Source organism: Erythrolamprus reginae, chromosome 4 (genome assembly GCF_031021105.1).
Source record: "Erythrolamprus reginae isolate rEryReg1 chromosome 4, rEryReg1.hap1, whole genome shotgun sequence".
NCBI classification, from domain to species: domain Eukaryota; kingdom Metazoa; phylum Chordata; class Lepidosauria; order Squamata; family Dipsadidae; genus Erythrolamprus; species Erythrolamprus reginae.
The window spans coordinates 24,997,952-25,015,137 of NC_091953.1; the positions used below are offsets into that span (position 1 = coordinate 24,997,952).

At 38.1% G+C, this 17,186-nt stretch overlaps 2 protein-coding genes across 5 annotated transcripts; one reads left to right on the forward strand and one right to left on the reverse strand.

The window, feature by feature from the left end:
* The first annotated feature begins 4,053 nt into the window (after nucleotides 1-4,053).
* GTF3A (general transcription factor IIIA) lies at nucleotides 4,054-15,117 on the forward strand. The gene is made up of 9 exons (XM_070749835.1): nucleotides 4,054-4,369; nucleotides 5,783-5,883; nucleotides 6,177-6,267; nucleotides 7,081-7,169; nucleotides 8,472-8,545; nucleotides 8,916-8,999; nucleotides 10,379-10,608; nucleotides 10,694-10,753; nucleotides 12,842-15,117. The coding sequence occupies exons 1-9, from the start codon at nucleotides 4,145-4,147 to the stop codon at nucleotides 12,980-12,982; spliced, it is 1,095 nt and encodes a 364-aa protein (XP_070605936.1). The 5' UTR covers nucleotides 4,054-4,144; the 3' UTR covers nucleotides 12,983-15,117.
* On the reverse strand, nucleotides 12,739-16,915 carry MTIF3 (mitochondrial translational initiation factor 3). Of its 4 annotated transcripts, none has more exons than XM_070749838.1 (5): nucleotides 16,832-16,915; nucleotides 16,000-16,074; nucleotides 14,452-14,906; nucleotides 13,989-14,143; nucleotides 12,739-13,356 (listed from the first exon to the last, which is right to left on the reverse strand). In XM_070749838.1, exons 3-5 carry the CDS (start codon nucleotides 14,903-14,905, stop codon nucleotides 13,120-13,122), a joined length of 846 nt encoding a protein of 281 aa, XP_070605939.1. In that variant the 5' UTR covers nucleotide 14,906; nucleotides 16,000-16,074; nucleotides 16,832-16,915; the 3' UTR covers nucleotides 12,739-13,119. The 4 variants fall into 4 exon arrangements, with proteins under 4 accessions (XP_070605939.1, XP_070605940.1, XP_070605941.1 ...); XM_070749839.1 differs by having other exon boundaries at nucleotides 16,732-16,835; XM_070749840.1 differs by lacking the exon at nucleotides 16,000-16,074 and having other exon boundaries at nucleotides 16,832-16,904.
* Nucleotides 16,916-17,186: the final 271 nt, after the last annotated feature.

Consider the following 17,186-nt stretch of genomic DNA (forward strand, 5'->3'; position numbering starts at 1 on the left):
CTGAAAAAAAGCTTAATAAAAGCTACATTTGAAGTATAAGACACACCTAAATTTTCAGTCTCTTTTATGGGGGGGAAGGGTGCGTCTTATATTCTGGAAAATATGGTAAGTTGTTTTTGGTAATATGTGTATCTTAGTTACTATTTTAATGTAAATACAAATTTGTCAGGATTTTTTTCAACTGGGAATTCAAACTACAAAATTTCATGCTGTAGCTATAAAACTAGTTCTTCCTTTCATCTATTAGGTGATATAAAAATAAACATGTTTTTAATTAAAAAGTGAAGTTTTTTTTCTTTCTCTTGATATAAGTCCTTTTGGCTTTCTTTTTTAAATCTTTAAGGGTTTCAATAGAGCTCCATGTCTATGTGATTTAGAGCAAAAAATACCCAATAAAATGAAATCTCACTTCCAGTTACTACTGGAATTCAGAAGAAAAAAAATATTTTATGCTAGCTTGTTTTCTTATTTTGTCATACACAATCAGGTATGACTAGGTAGGGACTATAGATAAGGTGAATTATATTACATTACAAACTTCAGAAGCAGAGATTTAAAACATGGCTCAGAATTGATGATTGACTTTGGTATATTCTCTAGCTATACTGCTAAGTATTTTGCATTTCATTTAAAAAGAGCTGTTGACAGATGGAAGGTTTATTAGACGCTCAACAATCATTATTGCTTTGATCATGGGAATTAAACATTTCCCAGTGTATCATTCTAATTGCTAGAATGATATGTCATTGTCCTTTTTTAGAGTGTACTGTGATAAGTATGGGAAAGTTGCCTTGATAAGCCTATTTAAACTAAACAGATATTAAAAACTAAGCATATACCTTACCAAACTGCCTTTAATGTTTTAGACTGTAGTACTAGTCAGCTTCTTCATAGTGCTGACACAGAATCATTTGATCAGGAATTTTATAGTTCTGTCTGCTCAGATAGGCTTTTCTAGTTCCCATGAGATGTTGCCAGCCTCGCTCTTAGGTAAAGAATGCGTCATTCATTTTATGTGCAAAGCAGACAAAGCACCTGCTTATTTCATATATTGATTATTTCCTTGGGGGAAAGAAAACATCAAGATTGAAGGATGGTGTTGTCTCTTTAGACAGGAAGAGATAGAACTAAAGAACAAGCAGTCCCTTATAACATGGGAACAAAACTTTTGCTTCTTCCACCCTTTAAGACAATGCAGAAAACCTGCAGTTTGAATTATATTTCTATTAAATCTTCCAGAAAGCATTGGCTAACAGTATTTTAAGACCCTGAAAACCTCATCATATAGCCTGGTATGGCTGAGCATGTATCATGATTGTGCTAATTATTTGATTTTTCTTTACTGCTACCGGTAGGTCATTTGTAATGTTGTTGTGTAGTATTTTTAAATATTGTTAGCAGTCCTGAGTAAAGAATTAGCAGCCATACGTATTGAACAAATAGAAACACATGAGCATGATGGTTCAAAGCCTTGTCTAATTAGACATGGGTCACCAATGTTAGCAGTAAAGCATCTGAAATGCTGCCTTCTGTTTTCCAGAGTATCTTGTACAATTTATTTATTTATTTTATTTTATTGGATTTATATACCACCCCTCTCCAAAGATTCAGGGCGGCTTACAAAAAATAAAAAAGAAGAACAATACATTTGTCTAAATACAGTTAACTTAAAAACTAAATGTACTAGTCTAAAAATCCAGTAATCTTAAAAAACTAATCATACCACTCAAACAACAATCATATGTAACATTCATCGGCCAGGAGGGTAGGGTCTAATCGCCCCAAACATGATAGCATAGAGGAGTCTTAAGACTCTTGCGGAAGGCGAGGAGGGTGGGGGCAATATGAATCTCCGGCGGGAGCTAATTCCAGAGGGCCGGAGCCCCCACAGAGAAGGCTCTTCCCCTAGGCCCCGCCAAGTAATATTGTCTAGTTGATGGGACCTGGAGAAGGCCAACTCTATGGGGCCTAACCGGTCGCTGGGATAAATATGGCAGGAGGCGGTCCCGTAAGTAATCTGGCCTGATGCCATGCTGTATCAGTGACATTCTGAGAAATATAAATGACATTCAGGTGTAACTTTTGTGTTCTGTGTCCACTATTTATTGTTTACTAAGATCATGGTTATTAAGAGTGGCATAACCAGAAATTTAAAACACTATTTTTGTTCTTTATTTTTTTCAAAATAAAAAACCCACTTCCCATCATTGTCTATTAATAGTTTTATTAGCATGACAGAAATTTTAATAGCCTCTTTGAACAACCTACAAGCAATCCAACTATCCTCTCTGAGGTGAAAATAGCTGTCATCAGACAGATATACGTTATTTTCTAAATGTTTTGAGAACAAATACAGGTTCTCATTGCTACTACTCCAAAATAATCTAGACCTTAAACTGAAGTTATCTTAACAGCTCTCTTCAGTGCCTTAATTTCAACAATTTTAAGATGTGCGGACCTCAACTCCCATAATAAGGCAAAGCAATTTAAAATGTTGCTTCTTCTATTTTCCGAAAAATCTGATTCTGCAATGCCTATATAAAAATGTTTCAAATGCAGACAGGTTATCAATCTGATGTTAACACTGGAATCTGTCCTTTAGTTAATAAATGAATTTCTAAAGAAATTTTTTGCATAGTAGAATTTGAATCTTTAGGAAATTAGACTTTTTTCAAGAGGTGAAGTTTCCTAACATATCAGAATTTTGCTGGAACCCTAAAATGCAATAAATAAGCAATAGATTAGATAGACAGACAGACAGACAGACAGACAGACAGACAGACAGACAGACAGACAATAAAATTTTACATAGACCTTGATGGCCAAGCTTTCATCCAAGAGCCACTAACTCCTAAATTGCTGCACATTATTTCAATCTACTTAGTACTATTGCAGGAACAATTTGCCCTCTTTGTTCCTGTTGGTGGACTTGGAAATACAATGGAATAAATATCCATATTATATTACAGTGTCTCTTACCACCATGAATATTTTGTATTCTGGACAACTCCTCTTCCAAAGCATTTTAAGCGCAATCTAAGCAGTTAGAAATTGAACTGAAATTAAATATTTGAAAACAAGAAAGCGTTGTAATAGAATAGAATTCTTTATTGGCCAAGTGTGATTGGACACATGAGGAATTTGCCTTTGGTGCATATACTCTCAGTGTACATACTGTAAAAGAAAAGATACATTTGTCATAAGGTAAGTAAAACACTCAATGATTGTCATACGGTACAAATAAGCAATCAGGAAACAATCAGTATTAATATATACTGCTAAAAAAAAATAAAGGGAACACTTAAACAAGACAATATAACTCCAAGTAAATCAAACTTCTGTGAAATCAAACTGTCCATTTAGGAAGCAACAGATTGACAATCAATTTCATGTTGTCAGCGCATTCCACTTTGCACAGAACAAAGTATTCAATGAGAATATTTCATTCATTCAGATCTAGGATGTGTTGACTGTTCCCTTTATTTTATTTTTTTTGAGCAGTGTATATTGTAAGGATTACAAGCAACAAGTTAGTCATACGTGGGAGGAAATGAATGATGCGATTAATAGTAATAGTAATGCAGCCTTAGTGAATAGTTTGACAGTGCTGAGGGAATTATTTGTTTAGCAGAGTGATGGCATTCTGGGGAGAGGGAACTGTTCTTGTGTCTAGTTATGCAGTGTTTTATACCATCGTTCTTTTGAAGATAGTTGAAACAACTTATGTCTAGGATGTGAGGGGTCTGTAAATATTTTCACAGCCCTCAATGGAAGGAAGGTTGGCAGTTATTATTTTTTCTGCAGTAAAGTAAGGCTGGTGGTAGTTATTTTAAAAGGGACAATGAAGAGCCGGGCGAAACACAAGTTCCTCAATAGACTGTTTTAGTTTTAAAAATCCACGAGCGGGGTGGGGGAGAGTTAAAGCGAACGTTTCACGAAACAGTCCAACTTAGGCAAAGAACCGTAGCAGCGCGCATGCGCCAGAACTCCCGCTCCTCACGCAGCCTCTGTAAGCATTCTGCGCCGGGGTTGGGGGGGGCGGTATCTGAGGGCGGAGGTTCGTAAACTCTTAAGCTTCAGAAAGCCTAGAGCACGAATAAAGGAGGCGGAGTTACGATACAATCACGTGATTTATGGTCCAGACATGGCCGGAGAGGACTTCGTTGCCGGGGAGGCGGCCACCGCCGCCGATGCTGCTACCACCACCACCACGGTTCAGTCTCCGAAGCACAAATATTCGCATTCTGGGGAGAGCCGTTACCGTCCTCCGCCTCAGGAGCAGATATTCATTTGCTCGTTCCCACTTTGTGACGCCACCTTCAATCGGGAGTGGAAACTGGACGCGCACCTGTGTCGTCACACGGGCGAGGTATTGGGAGAATGAAGTGGCGGACCTATGGAGTTTACCTGGCGGGCCAGGAGTTAGAACGGTGATTGGGTTAGGGGTCGGAAAAGGTTTTCCGGGACGACCAACCGATGGTTTCCAGGGCGGAAGTAGAGCTTGGCGGAAGGGTGTGCGGCAGTTTCTATTGGCACGTGGGCTGTGGGCGGATGACCAATCGGTAAGAAGTAGGTTGGGATAGGGCGGCGTTGAAGAAGCGCATGCGCGGGAGTTCCTATGGCAATTGAGGCGCTTGTTCCTTCGGCGTCTGTTTCTCTGGGTTACGCGTACTGCAAATAGGAATCTGGATTGAAGTTCTGGAGCAAGGTTAGGCAAAGTTGGCTCTTCTATGACGTAGACTTCAACTCCCAGAATTCCTGAGCTAGCATGATTGGCTCAGGAATTCTGGGAGTTGAAGTCCACAAGACATAGAAGAGCCAACTTTGCTTATCCCTGATCTCGGTTAGGCTGAAAAATCTGGGCGCTAGTCAGAAATTGTTGAGGCCAAAGGAATGAAACTGGGATTTAAACATATACCATGAATTAAAATTGCTGCTGTTTCTTCTATTAAATCACTTGGGTTCCCTTACAGAAGTAGGGAGCTCCAAGTTTACAAGTACTTAACCTGGTATATTAGCTTTAATATCACATGCTAGTATTAATTACAATCTTAGCTAATGAGATAATGAAAATTATACATGAAATTCATAATATAAATAAAAATAAAAATGCACTGCTCAAAAACCCCCAAATAGAACACTTAAACAGCACAACATGACTCCAAGTAAGTCAAACTTCTGTGAAATCAAACTGTCCACTTAGGAAGCAACACTGATTGACAATCAATTTCACATGCTGTTGTGCACATTCTTGATCCACATACTGCTGGAGCCTAGGTTGTAGGATTTTAAGCATAACTATACTAGCATGTGAAATGAGTGCAATAGTGTGATAGTTTGAACATTCTTTGGCATTGGCTTTCTTTGGAATTTGAATGTAAACTGACCTTACCCAATCCTGTGGCCACTATTGAGTTTTCTACTGTTTTAAAAACAGATATTTTTTCACCCAATTTTGGATCAGTTTTGATGGCTGAAAGTGAATGATAGGGGTGTTTGAGTAACTGGAAAGTTTTGCTGCTTGTTCATTATGGATCAGGCGTATTAATTGTCAGCCTTTAACTTGGTGGCTATAGACAGTAATAGATTGTTAATAAGGTAGTAGAGTGGATTGGCAAAATGAGAACTATCTAATGTAACTCAGGAAATAATAGTGGCTCATCAACAACAAAAAGAAAGTAGAGAAAAATGGGACATGAATGGGAGCTGAGAAATCAAGAAATAGACATTTTAAAAGAGGATAAAACCAACATTTTAAAAAAATCTTTTTTTAATTTACCAGCGACCCTTTGTTTGCATTTTTGAAGGCTGTGGAAAAGGCTTCACTAGAAGTTTCCATCTTAAGCGTCATTTTCTTACACATACTGGAGAAAAACAATTTGTGTAAGTATATTATCGTTTGGGCAACAAAGCTCTAACCAATTCTGACATCAGTTTGTATAGCTTACAACATAGCTAGATTGCAATGTTTCATTACTTGGTTATATTGTAATTTTTTATTGAAAAGTATATTAGTATATTAGTTTAGCAGAAAGGAAAGAAATCTAGTACTGCTGAAATTTTTTTTTAAAATTAGGTAGATGTTAATAAATAGATGTTTAACCTGTATTGGCTGAAACCACTGCATTTGTTCTACTACAATGTATTCATTTTATTATATTTTAATATTTCTACAGATGCACAGTAGATGATTGCAATAAAACATTTACAACAAAATCAAACTTGAACAAGCATGTTCTACGGAGACATATTCAGAGGAAATTTATTGTAAGTGCCTCTATTTCTTTGCTACTTCATTCCAAACATTGAATGACTTTACTTCATTGAGTCTTCTCAATTCTGGCATCCTTACTGTGAACATGTTAGATTTTTTTTTGCCATAATCCTCATTCAGATGGGTTAAGGGCCAAAGTTGATGGTTTATTGAAGTCTCCAACATCTGTTGGAAGTCTCCAGTATCTGGAAAGCATAATCCTATACTATAGTTGGCTGACTCATGCATTCTAGTCATGGTTGAAGTTACATACCATAAGCCTTAATCAGTTGGTTTAGAACATAGGCGTGAAACTTGATCATGTCATGGGCCAGATCTTGATGTATTGGGACCTTTCCTGCCTTTGCAGAACAGGGGAGGGTGTGGCCTGCATGTGACATACTAACCCTGCGGGCCGCCAGTTTGACACGCCTGCTTTAGAATTTTTTGTGAACTTAGTTTATCTTGCACACTTGTTAGATCAACAAAGCTATCCATGGCTTTCTCTTTTCCTTTGCCGTAACAGAAGATGGTGTACATCGCTGTAGGTCACAATTTGTTAGATAAAATAAGAGACAAGGGACATTTTTCTTGCCATAGTTGACAGGTTACATTCTGAAAAAGGTTTGTTTGAGCAGATTAGTTGCATTGATGCATTCTCAGTCTAAACTATATTGGATTAATTACTTATTATTTGGGATCTTTTTTGCTAATGTGTACAATTACATACCTGTAGTAAGCCTTTTTAATAAAAGCTAAAGTATATCTTAGATTGTGAGTTTATTGTGGATTTTCTCTGACTGCAACTAAATTCATTTTCCAAATAGTGTGACTTTGAAAATTGTGGGCAATCTTTTAAAAAGCACCAGCAATTAAAAATACATCAGTCTCAACACACTGGTGAACCATTTTTCAAGTAAGTGAAACATCGACATTTTACCTATTTAGTTAAAGCCTAATTACCGGTACTTAAATTTTATTAATAGCTTTAAGGATACTTGCAAGCATAGTTCCCTCTAAGCTGAGCAGTGAGCAATCGCTCACTTAAAAATCATCATCAACTCAGAGTTTTCCAAACCTGCCCAGAAGCCGAGAGGGAAAGAGTGAGAGGGAAGGAGAGAGAGAGGAAGAGAGGAAGAGAGGAAGAGAGAGAAACAGATAGAAAAAAGAGAGGAAGGAAAAGAGAAAGAAAAAGAATGTGAGAAAGGAAGAGAGAAAGAAAATCAAAATCTAGTTTGAAACTAGCTCAACTATTTAAGTGGCATTTTGATATTGATAGAGTTGCCCTATTATGAGCTCACTGTTATAGACACACAGTACAGTCTTTTATTTTGAAATTCTCTGAGGCAAAACAGGGTGGGTTTTTTATTTGTTTGTTTGTTTATTTATTTATTTATTTCTGTGCCGCCCAGTCCCGAAGGGACTACCGCTCAGACACTATACTTTTCCGCCAACCCCCCCAAAAAATTAGAGGGAACTCTGCTTGCAAGTAGGAATTAGAAGTGGTTACCATAAGAAAGATGTTATTAGAGGTCTCCAAATAGGGCTGGCATAGCTTAACTTCACATGTGACAGGGGATATTAAAACGTTCACTGCTCATTCCTCCCTCTGACAAGGTAATTATTCTTATTCTTATTCTTCTAATATTTTAGTGTGAAAATTGGTACCTCATGTAAAAACATGCTGGCTCTGTTAAAAAGTGCTATTGCTAACATGTTGTAAGCCGCCCTGAGTCTAGGGAGAAGGGCGGCATAAAAATTGAATTAATAATACACATTCATGTTCTGAAATACTAAAATATTTTTTCAATTACAAGGTACTTATTTTCACACTTATATTCTATCCCTTCTTTGATTGTTTAAATTGACCTGAGTTTTGTACTTGCCAACCATAGTACGTGAGAATGCACCTCAGAAATTTCCGGTTTTAACATTGGCTTGCGTTTATTATTTAATAGACAAGACTGCTAAATTTAATAGTTATATATCAGAATATATAATTAAACATAATCTGTGAACGTAAGGGGATATGTAACATTTTTGCCTTCCTGAATGAAGAGACTTTTCTTTCTCAATGTTTTCATTGAAAGGTGATTTTACTGAACGAAGAACTGAAGGGAAAAAAGTTTATTTTCAGTTGCAAGAGAGTTTATACTTCACATTTCATAAGCAGTGATCTTTATTTTCATTTTAAGTGACTGTGTTTGTTGTCCCACAGATGTGGTTATGAAGAATGTGGAAAGCGATTTTCTTCACCCAGCCATTTAAAACGTCATGAGAAAATTCACCAAGGTTTATTATTCCTTTTGTTTTTCTATAATGCCCAAAGGGTAAGAATTGGGGTCATGTAGTTACTTTAACCATGGTGACTTGAATAAGTTACACTAAAGGAATTCGCACAAGAGTCAGAAACAAATAGAACACATTATATAAATTATTAGACAGTTGAGGTGCAGTGCAAATAGAAAGTATAGTCATGAAAGCCAGCTATGTCACTTTGGGCCACTCATCCTCTCATCCAGGGGTGGTGGTTGTGGGGAAAGTAGGAAGACTTGTTTGATATGTTCATGACCTTGAACTATTTGTAAAAATAATAAACAAATACAAATAAAATAAAAATATGCATTTTTTTAAAGGCAATTAACACCAGCTTTTCTTACAGGTTATGCATGCAAAAAAGAGAGCTGTATGTTTGTTGGAAAAACCTGGTCAGAATATCTGAAACACTTGAGACTCAGTCATGTGGGTAAGTATTAAAGTTGCTGTACAGTTACTTTGATAATTGAGGCAGCCTACATTAATTGATATATACATCTTAAAAGCTATGCAGTTTTTCTGCACTTAAAAAGAAGCTAATTCATGTTAGAGCTCCATTGACTAGTTCAGACCTGGGCAAGATGCGGCCCGAGAGCTGAATGTAACCCGCCCACTGTCTCTGACCGGCCCGCGGAGGTCGGTCCAACTTTTCTAGATAAGAACCAGGTGTTCAAGATATAACGGCAGAGGTGGGTTTTAAGAAGTTTACGAAAAGCAAGGAGGGTGGGGGCAATTCTAATCTCTGGGGGGAGTTGGTTCCAGAGGGTCGGGGCTGCCACAGAGAAGGCTCTTCCCCTGGGTCCTGCCAGCCGACATTGTTTAGTCGACAGGACCCAGAGAAGACCAACTCTGTGGGACCTAACCGGCCGCTGGGATTTGTGCGGCAGAAGGCGGTCTCGCAGATATTCTGGTCCGGTGCCATGAAGGGCTTTATAGGTCATAACCAACACTTTGAATTGTGACCGGAAACTGATGGGCAACCAATGCAGACTGTGGAGTGTTGGTGTAACATGGGCATACCTAGGGAAGCCCATAATTGCTCTTGCAGCTGCATTCTGCACAATCTCAAGCTTCCGAACACTCTTTAAAGGTAGCCCCATGTAGAGAGCTGTTGTACACATGTTGCTGTGTACCTTCAACATTGTACAGAACAAAGTATTCAATGAAAATATTTCATTCATTCAGATCTAGGATGTGTTCTTTGAGTGTTCCCTTCATTTTTTTGAACAGTATATAAACATTGTAGCTATAGTCCAATTCAGATGCTCTATAAGTGTTTTGATTTGCTCTTAAATTTGAGGTGTTGTCATTTGTACACGTAATATTTGTTCTTCAGAATTGGGCAACTAATACATTCAAATAAAATAATCACTTAAACCAGGTATGTCCAACCTTTTGGCTTGCCACCTGGACCACACATAAGATATATAATATAGTTAATGTATATGAATGCACATAATATTAAAAGTTTATGATCTTGTGGGGCTGAATTACCAGCTGTCCAGGGCCAATGTGGATGCTGATTGGACATGCCTGACTTAAATAGAACTCTCTTCTCCCGAAATTGCATTGCAGCCATGCAATCCAAGTTAAAAAAAACAAAAACCCACAATTGCTTAAAGAGCATCTCTCATACTTCAAAATACAGTACTTTCCTTTCTGAACCTGAAATGCTGCACAGCTATTTTTTAATATGGTGGTCAATATAATAATAGTAATATTGTTCTTTGTGAAGATATTTGAAGAACTATGCTTAGGAATTGTTAATAGAAGCTCTGCTTCTGCCTCTTATTTTTCCTTTTCCACCAGAACCAGTTATCTGCAAAGTGTGTTCCAAAACATTGACTCGCAAAGATTATCTGAAATGTCATATGAAAACTCATGCTGCTGACAGAGAAGTTTTTAAATGTCCAAAAGAGGGCTGCGAAAGAACTTACACAACAGTATTCAACCTTCAAAGTCATATTCACTCATTTCACGAGGCAAAAAAACCTTTTGTGTGTGACCACCCTGGCTGCGGGAAGATTTTTGCAATGAAAGTAGGCATTTTGAATACTATTACTTGATAAATATTGTTCATCTGCTATTTCAGGTCATAAAAATTAATTTTTGTATTCTTTGTAGCAAAGCCTCATAAGGCACATGGTACTACATGATCCTAATAAGAAAAAGTCGGAGAAAAGGGTAAGTCACATTCTTGAATTTTCTCCTGGTAGCAGCTTTTAAAAAATGGAACAAATATATAATTTTGAACATGAAATGCACTGCATCCCAAAAGTTCTCCTGAATTTCTCTGCATAAGTAATGGTTTGGTCAATGCTAAAACCTCAGCTAGGAGGTGCATGTTGGGTGATTGCAAAGTTTTGACATTCTGTATGTCCGAACATATGTGGAAGAGCGCCATGCATTGGTTTTGCATTACAAAAGCATTTTTCCAAACAACTGAATTTACATATGCAGAATCTGCAAATAAAGAGAATTGCCTATACAGTGATCCCTCGATTTTCACGGGTTCAAACTTCGCGAAATGGCTATACCACGGTTTTTCAAAAAATATTAATTAAAAAATACTCCACGTTTTTTTTTCTATACCACGGTTTTTCCCACCCGATGACGTCATACGTCATCACCAAGAGTCACTTCTCTATTTCCTGTCATTCTAAGCTTCAATCATTTTCTCATTTCTCTTTTTTTCTCCCCCTTTTCTATAATTTCTCTCTCTACCTTTCTCTCCTCCCCTCTCTCTCTCTCTCTTTCTCACTCTCTCACTCTCTCCTTTCTATCTCGCTCTGTCTGTTGCTCTCTCTGTGAGAACGCCTGCCCCGCCTCTCCTGCAGCCCCCTCGCTGACAGCTGGGATGAAAGCACACTCAGCTAAGGGACTGCAAGAGGGGTAGGGCGGGCATTCTCAAAGAGCTCAGAGCGGCTAGCGGCCGAATGAGGACGAGAAGCCGTAGCCGCCAGCGCTGCTGCAGGAGGACCTGTGCCCCAAGAAAGCCGGTGAGAGGGGCGGATCGGGCAGGTAGGGGGTAGCAGCGAGAGGGCCGGAGGCGCTGGGGGGGTGGGGGAGGCCGACATTCCAAACAATCTTTGCCAGCCTCTGCACTTTCGTCGCTCCCCACCCCCAACTTCAAGCCCAGCTCCTTGCGCGGCCTTGGAAAAGGGTGCGCGGGGGTAGTTTTGGGCTGTCCATAGCCAAAAATGGTGTTTTTACTTCCGCATCTCTACTTCGCGGAAATTTGACTTTCGCAGGCAGTCTGGGAACGCAACCCCCGCGAAAATCGAGGGATCACTGTATATAAAATTTCAGTAGAGTTCATGCAATGTGGTTTGGTTTAATTATGATTCAAATCATTTTAAAAAACCCCACTGGTCTCATTTAAGCTTTTGTGAAAATTTCCTTAAAGCTTATGCAGTCTTGCCCTTTCTATTATTGATAAGTAGATGATTATTGTCTGCTATTGACAAGAGGGTTTGTGTAGGGAGAGGGAGGTTAAGGGGCAACATGGGAGTTTTAAAAATTGCAGAGGCTTAAAGTATTTGATCCATTTTCCAGGATTGCATTTGCAAGATTTTCAGTGATTTTAGGAATACATTAGGTACCTAAATCCTCTATAAGATTTAAGGGTCCCATCTTGTTTTCACCTACGCCAATAAAAACACTGAAACTCTCCTTAGGCAGTCAGGAAGCAGTAAATAGTGTTTTGGATGGATGCGATTGGGGAGAGGGGAGGCTAACTTGATACAGCAATAGCATTTAGACTTACATACTGCTCCACAGCGCTTCATAGCACTATCTGAGCTGTTTAAAATCAGCATATTGCACCCAAGAATCTGGGGCCTCATTTTACTGACTTCCGAAGGATGGAAGGCCAAGTTTGTTAAAATACTTAAAGGCATCAGCCTTCCCAGACTTTGAGAACAGTACCACTCTGCTAGCAATATAGCCACATTGGGAGTTTTCACCATTGTTATTCCAGGATAGCCTAACGGTATTAAATATAGGGTCTTTTATACCCCACGTTCTCAATTTCTACCTGAGATTAAGTAGAGAAAGATCGAATCTGGTATCCTGGCTCAGCTTTGGTGCTTTTCCTGGGTTGCTGCTACTTGCTTTAGCTAGCCTTTCCTTCTCCCTCCTTCCAAATTGATCTAAGTTTCCTTTAACTCTGCTGTGATAATAACAGTTTTATTGTCAACTGTTCTGTTTTTAATGACAAAAAAAAAAGAGAGATTCCATTACAGTTATTTCTTTTGGATCTTGCTTCCTAAGAAACCACAGCAAAAGCGGAGCCTGGCCTCTCACCTCAGTGGATATATCCCTCCAAAAGTACAGCAAAGAAAATTATCTTCAGTGGAAGAAACTCTGCCTGCATGTGCAGCAAGCAGCAAACAGCAAGTTGCTGATGGTTGAAATGCCATTTGTGAACAATAGTTTTAGATGTGCCTAACAGTCCTCATGATATATGCTCACAAGAAGTGGCTCTGAGAGGAGGGTCACTGCCAAGTTCACAGAATTGGTACTGAAGTCTGAAGGTCAGTGCACCAAAATCAGTTGTCCTTTTCTTTTTCTTTTCCCATTCCATTTTCCTTGGTGATATCCGAGTCCATAACATTTCTTCCATTCTCCTTCTGAATATCTTTATCCACAAGATTTAATTTCTGGATCTCTTTCTTCGATAAAGGTCTCAAGATACATTTACCCCTTCCTTGTGCAGCAGTAGAGGGCATGGAGTGATACGTGGCCTTCTCACGCATTGTATCCAAAATCTTTTCAAAAAACGTTAACTGAAAATAAGACAAATTGGCTTAATGAACAGTGAATATTTTTGCATCAGTTAAGGAATGTTGTTAAATACACCCCAATCCAACAGATCCTGAAACTGGCAAACTAAAATTGAAACAGTTTAAACACTGGCTTGCAGATCTTCATGAGTGTGAATCAAAGTTATATTTCTATCTTTCTGAAAATTTATAGCGGTTACTGCACTCTCTGTGAAGCTCATTGCATCTTCCAGTTCCTTGGTCAAGAACAGAGGAGTATTGATTTCAAGCTAATATATACTCCCTCTGGTTTTAATGATGCTTCTTTCAAGTAATGTTGTAATTCCAATTTTGTACCAATAAGTGAGAGAGGATATTATTTAACTGGCAGTACAAACACAAGTCAGCTTTTACTCTATTGACCAGATGAAACCACTTCCTGGCAAGCTCTCCCTTCAGATTGAGAACCTAAAGCCCCCTTTGGTGATGCTGAATCACAAGCAGCCCAGCCTCCATTGCAATAGTGAAACGCACTGGGAAATGGAACGCTAAATTGGCCTTTTCCATTTGTCGTGAAATGGTGATTTTAGAAACCAACTTAAAAAGCTATGATCTCTTGGCAGAGACTGTACCTCAAAATGTTTCAATAAGCTTACCATCTTTTCTGGTCCATCCGAAACAGTTTTTTGATGCAGCATAATTTTCACATGGTACTTCTTGTCAATCCATTCCTGAATTTGTTTTACTTTTGTATTGAAATCGTGTTGCTCTGTAACTGTGGACATTTTAATAATCTTTTGTTGAGCGGGCCCTGTTGAAATAAGATGATGAGTCAAACCAGTTCCTTTTTTGTTAAAAAGATACACTTCACCCCAGTTAAAAAGTAAAAAGACAAGCACACTCGCCCACACCAATCTTATCCCATTTGATGAGGACCTGCCTATGTCCTGTGTAGTAATCAAAAATGAAATACGGCCCTACCGACAAAACTCTGCCCATCCCTGGCTTAATGTATTATATGAGCTCAGCTACCATGTCTTAATTAGCCATAGCTTGTAACAAACTGGGACTTAGCATAACATCTGAATTGCCAATATCTTTCACAGAAGCCATGTATACCTGCTTTGGGGCTGTCTGTCTCATCTCTAATTTTGATACGTTGTTCATAAATTTGTTTTCCTGTCATTAGTGCATACTTGGGTGGATCTGTTTTTTCAGACAGCAGGACAAGAGTCATCCCTCTTTCATCCATGATACGAAGTACATTTTCCCTACGCATTTCTCCCATGTCTTCACCATTATCATCAATTAGTTGTATCCTGTTGTATGGGATTCTCCTCCCAACACTTTCAAATGTTTCTTTGGCATTTTTTTTCCTTTTCTCTTCAACAACTTTTGTACAGAACGCTCGATTGCTAGAACCTTTTTTATCATGTACTGTTTTTAGCCAAATCTGAGTTGTTGCTGTGTTTTTCTCTGGTTGAATCCTGAAGTTGGCAATATGCCGAATTATGGAATTCACTTCTTTCCTTCCAGCCAGATCCAGTAATTTCTTCAAGTATAATGACGTCATTCTAGGATGGGGGAAGAAAAATAAACATATAACCATGCAATCAAAATGTATTATTTTTAGGTTCGTTGTCAAATTATCATTTTAACTCAGAAATAACATCATGTAAAGCTATATTGTTGTAAATTTAATTTTAAAAGTTTCAAACTTTTAAAAACATGTTTTAAAGACACCTTGGCAAAGAAAATATTAAACTGCTAAATGTTGAAAAACAATCTGTGATTCGTTCATTTTTACTGATTTTGCAGAGATTTTTTAAAAGTTGTGTGAATGTGCTATTTGTTCAGTAAAGTGAACCCATACCCAAAATATTAGTAATGCAACAGATATAAGAAAAAATATGTGTATAAAATACTTATAACTCATGTGACAATAAGACTGTCTATGTACTGACATAATTTTAAATTTAAACAGCATGTTAAGATATGGTTGCTTAATACTGAATTATTGAATAAAGTGTTAATTTAATTCTTAAATTTAGAAGCCATGTCTGCTTAATAAATGAAAATTTTAAAATGAGGAAATGAAATTTAACCTTAGCGTGATCTATATCTATATTGTCAAATACGTACTTGACAAAATAAATAGCCAAATTTTATCCGAAAGCCAAAGCAACCTGTTGGAAATGTAAAAAAGAGGCAGGCACTTTCTACAATATGTGGTGGTCCTGTCCTAAAGTTAAAGCCTTATGGAAGATCATACATAGGTGGCTATTAGAAATCACGCAGACAGAGATAGAATTCTCTCCGGAAGGTTATCTTTAAGGAATATGGAAGAAAAAATATCCCAAACAAATCTTACATCTTGTGACGCATATAATCACAGCTACCAGAATAAATTATGCTCAAACATGGAAGAGTCATACTATTCCATCTGAAAGCCAAATCATCGAAAAAGTTTACAGATGTGCTGAGATGGATGAAATGATGAGAGACATTAAGGGTATAAAAGTCAATGAATCAGAACAACCATGGGAAAAATGGTACAAATTGATCCAAAATAGATCAATCCAGAGTAACACAAAAAGAAACACCCCAAAACAGTAATCTCCTGTATAAAGATTAGTTCAAATAAGAATATATAAGTTATATATATACCTTTCTCATATTTTATGACCTTTTTCTCCTTTTTTCCTTATCTTTTTTTCTATCACATATATAGTAACTTGATTGCTATTAATAGGAAAGTAAGATATATAAAAATATGAATCTGAAACAGGCAATGATCTGTATACGACTATTGAAGTTTTCTTTTTAATGTAACTGAAAATTTAAAATAAAACATTTAATACAAGAAATAACGTTTATAAAATACTTATAACACATGTGACAATAAGACTGTCTATGTACTGAGATAATTTTAAATTTAAACAGCATGTTAAGCTATGGTTGCTTAATACTGTATTATTGAATAAACTGTTAATCTAATTCTTAAATTTAGAAGCCATGGCTTAATAAATGAAATTTTTAAAACGAGGAAATGAAATTTAAACTTAGTGTGATCTATATCTATATTGTCAAATATGTACTTGACAAAATAAATAAATAAAAATTTCAGGGTTCCCCATACTTGGCAACTTGTGGACTTCAACTCTCAGAATTCTCCAGCCAGCCATAGCTGCCTGGAGAATTCTGGGAATTGAAGTCCACAAGTCTTAAAAGTTGATAAGTTTAGGGTTAGGACGCAGCGGGCAAGAAGGTCAGTGGAGCCATTACGCGAGGACGGCCATACGCTGTGTATCGCGAGCCAAGGCGACCCGGACGGCCGTTTTCCTAGAAATAACTCAACTCGGGGCTTCTTTAAATGGAAAAGGAAAGAAAAAAGACCACCGCAAATGCAGCTGCCAATCTCAGGAACGGCCTTTTCGGGGGTGGGTGGGTGTCCCAGGCTCGCCCCGGGAACCAACAAGAGGCAGAGGTAGATACTCACTCCCTCTTTCACCTGATCCGGAAGTCCCAGTGCAGGAACGGGGGTGCGGAGGGATGTGAAAAGGAAGGGGCGGGAGACGCCAGACAGGAAGAGGAGGAGCTCGCGAGCTAAGCGGGCGGAGTTAAAGCCTCCTGAGGCACCGTGTGAGGCGGGGTAGGCAAAGTTGGCTCTTCTATAACGTGTGGACTTCAACTCCCAGAATTCCTGAGCTAATCAGGCTAGCTCAGGAATTCTGGGATTTGAAGTCCACATGTCATGGAAGAGCCAAGTTTTCCTACCCCTGAGGAGAAGCTCCGTTGTTCAAGGTGGCGGTTGTTCCGAAGGTCGTTCTCCCCCTCCCCGCCTTTCCCAAAAG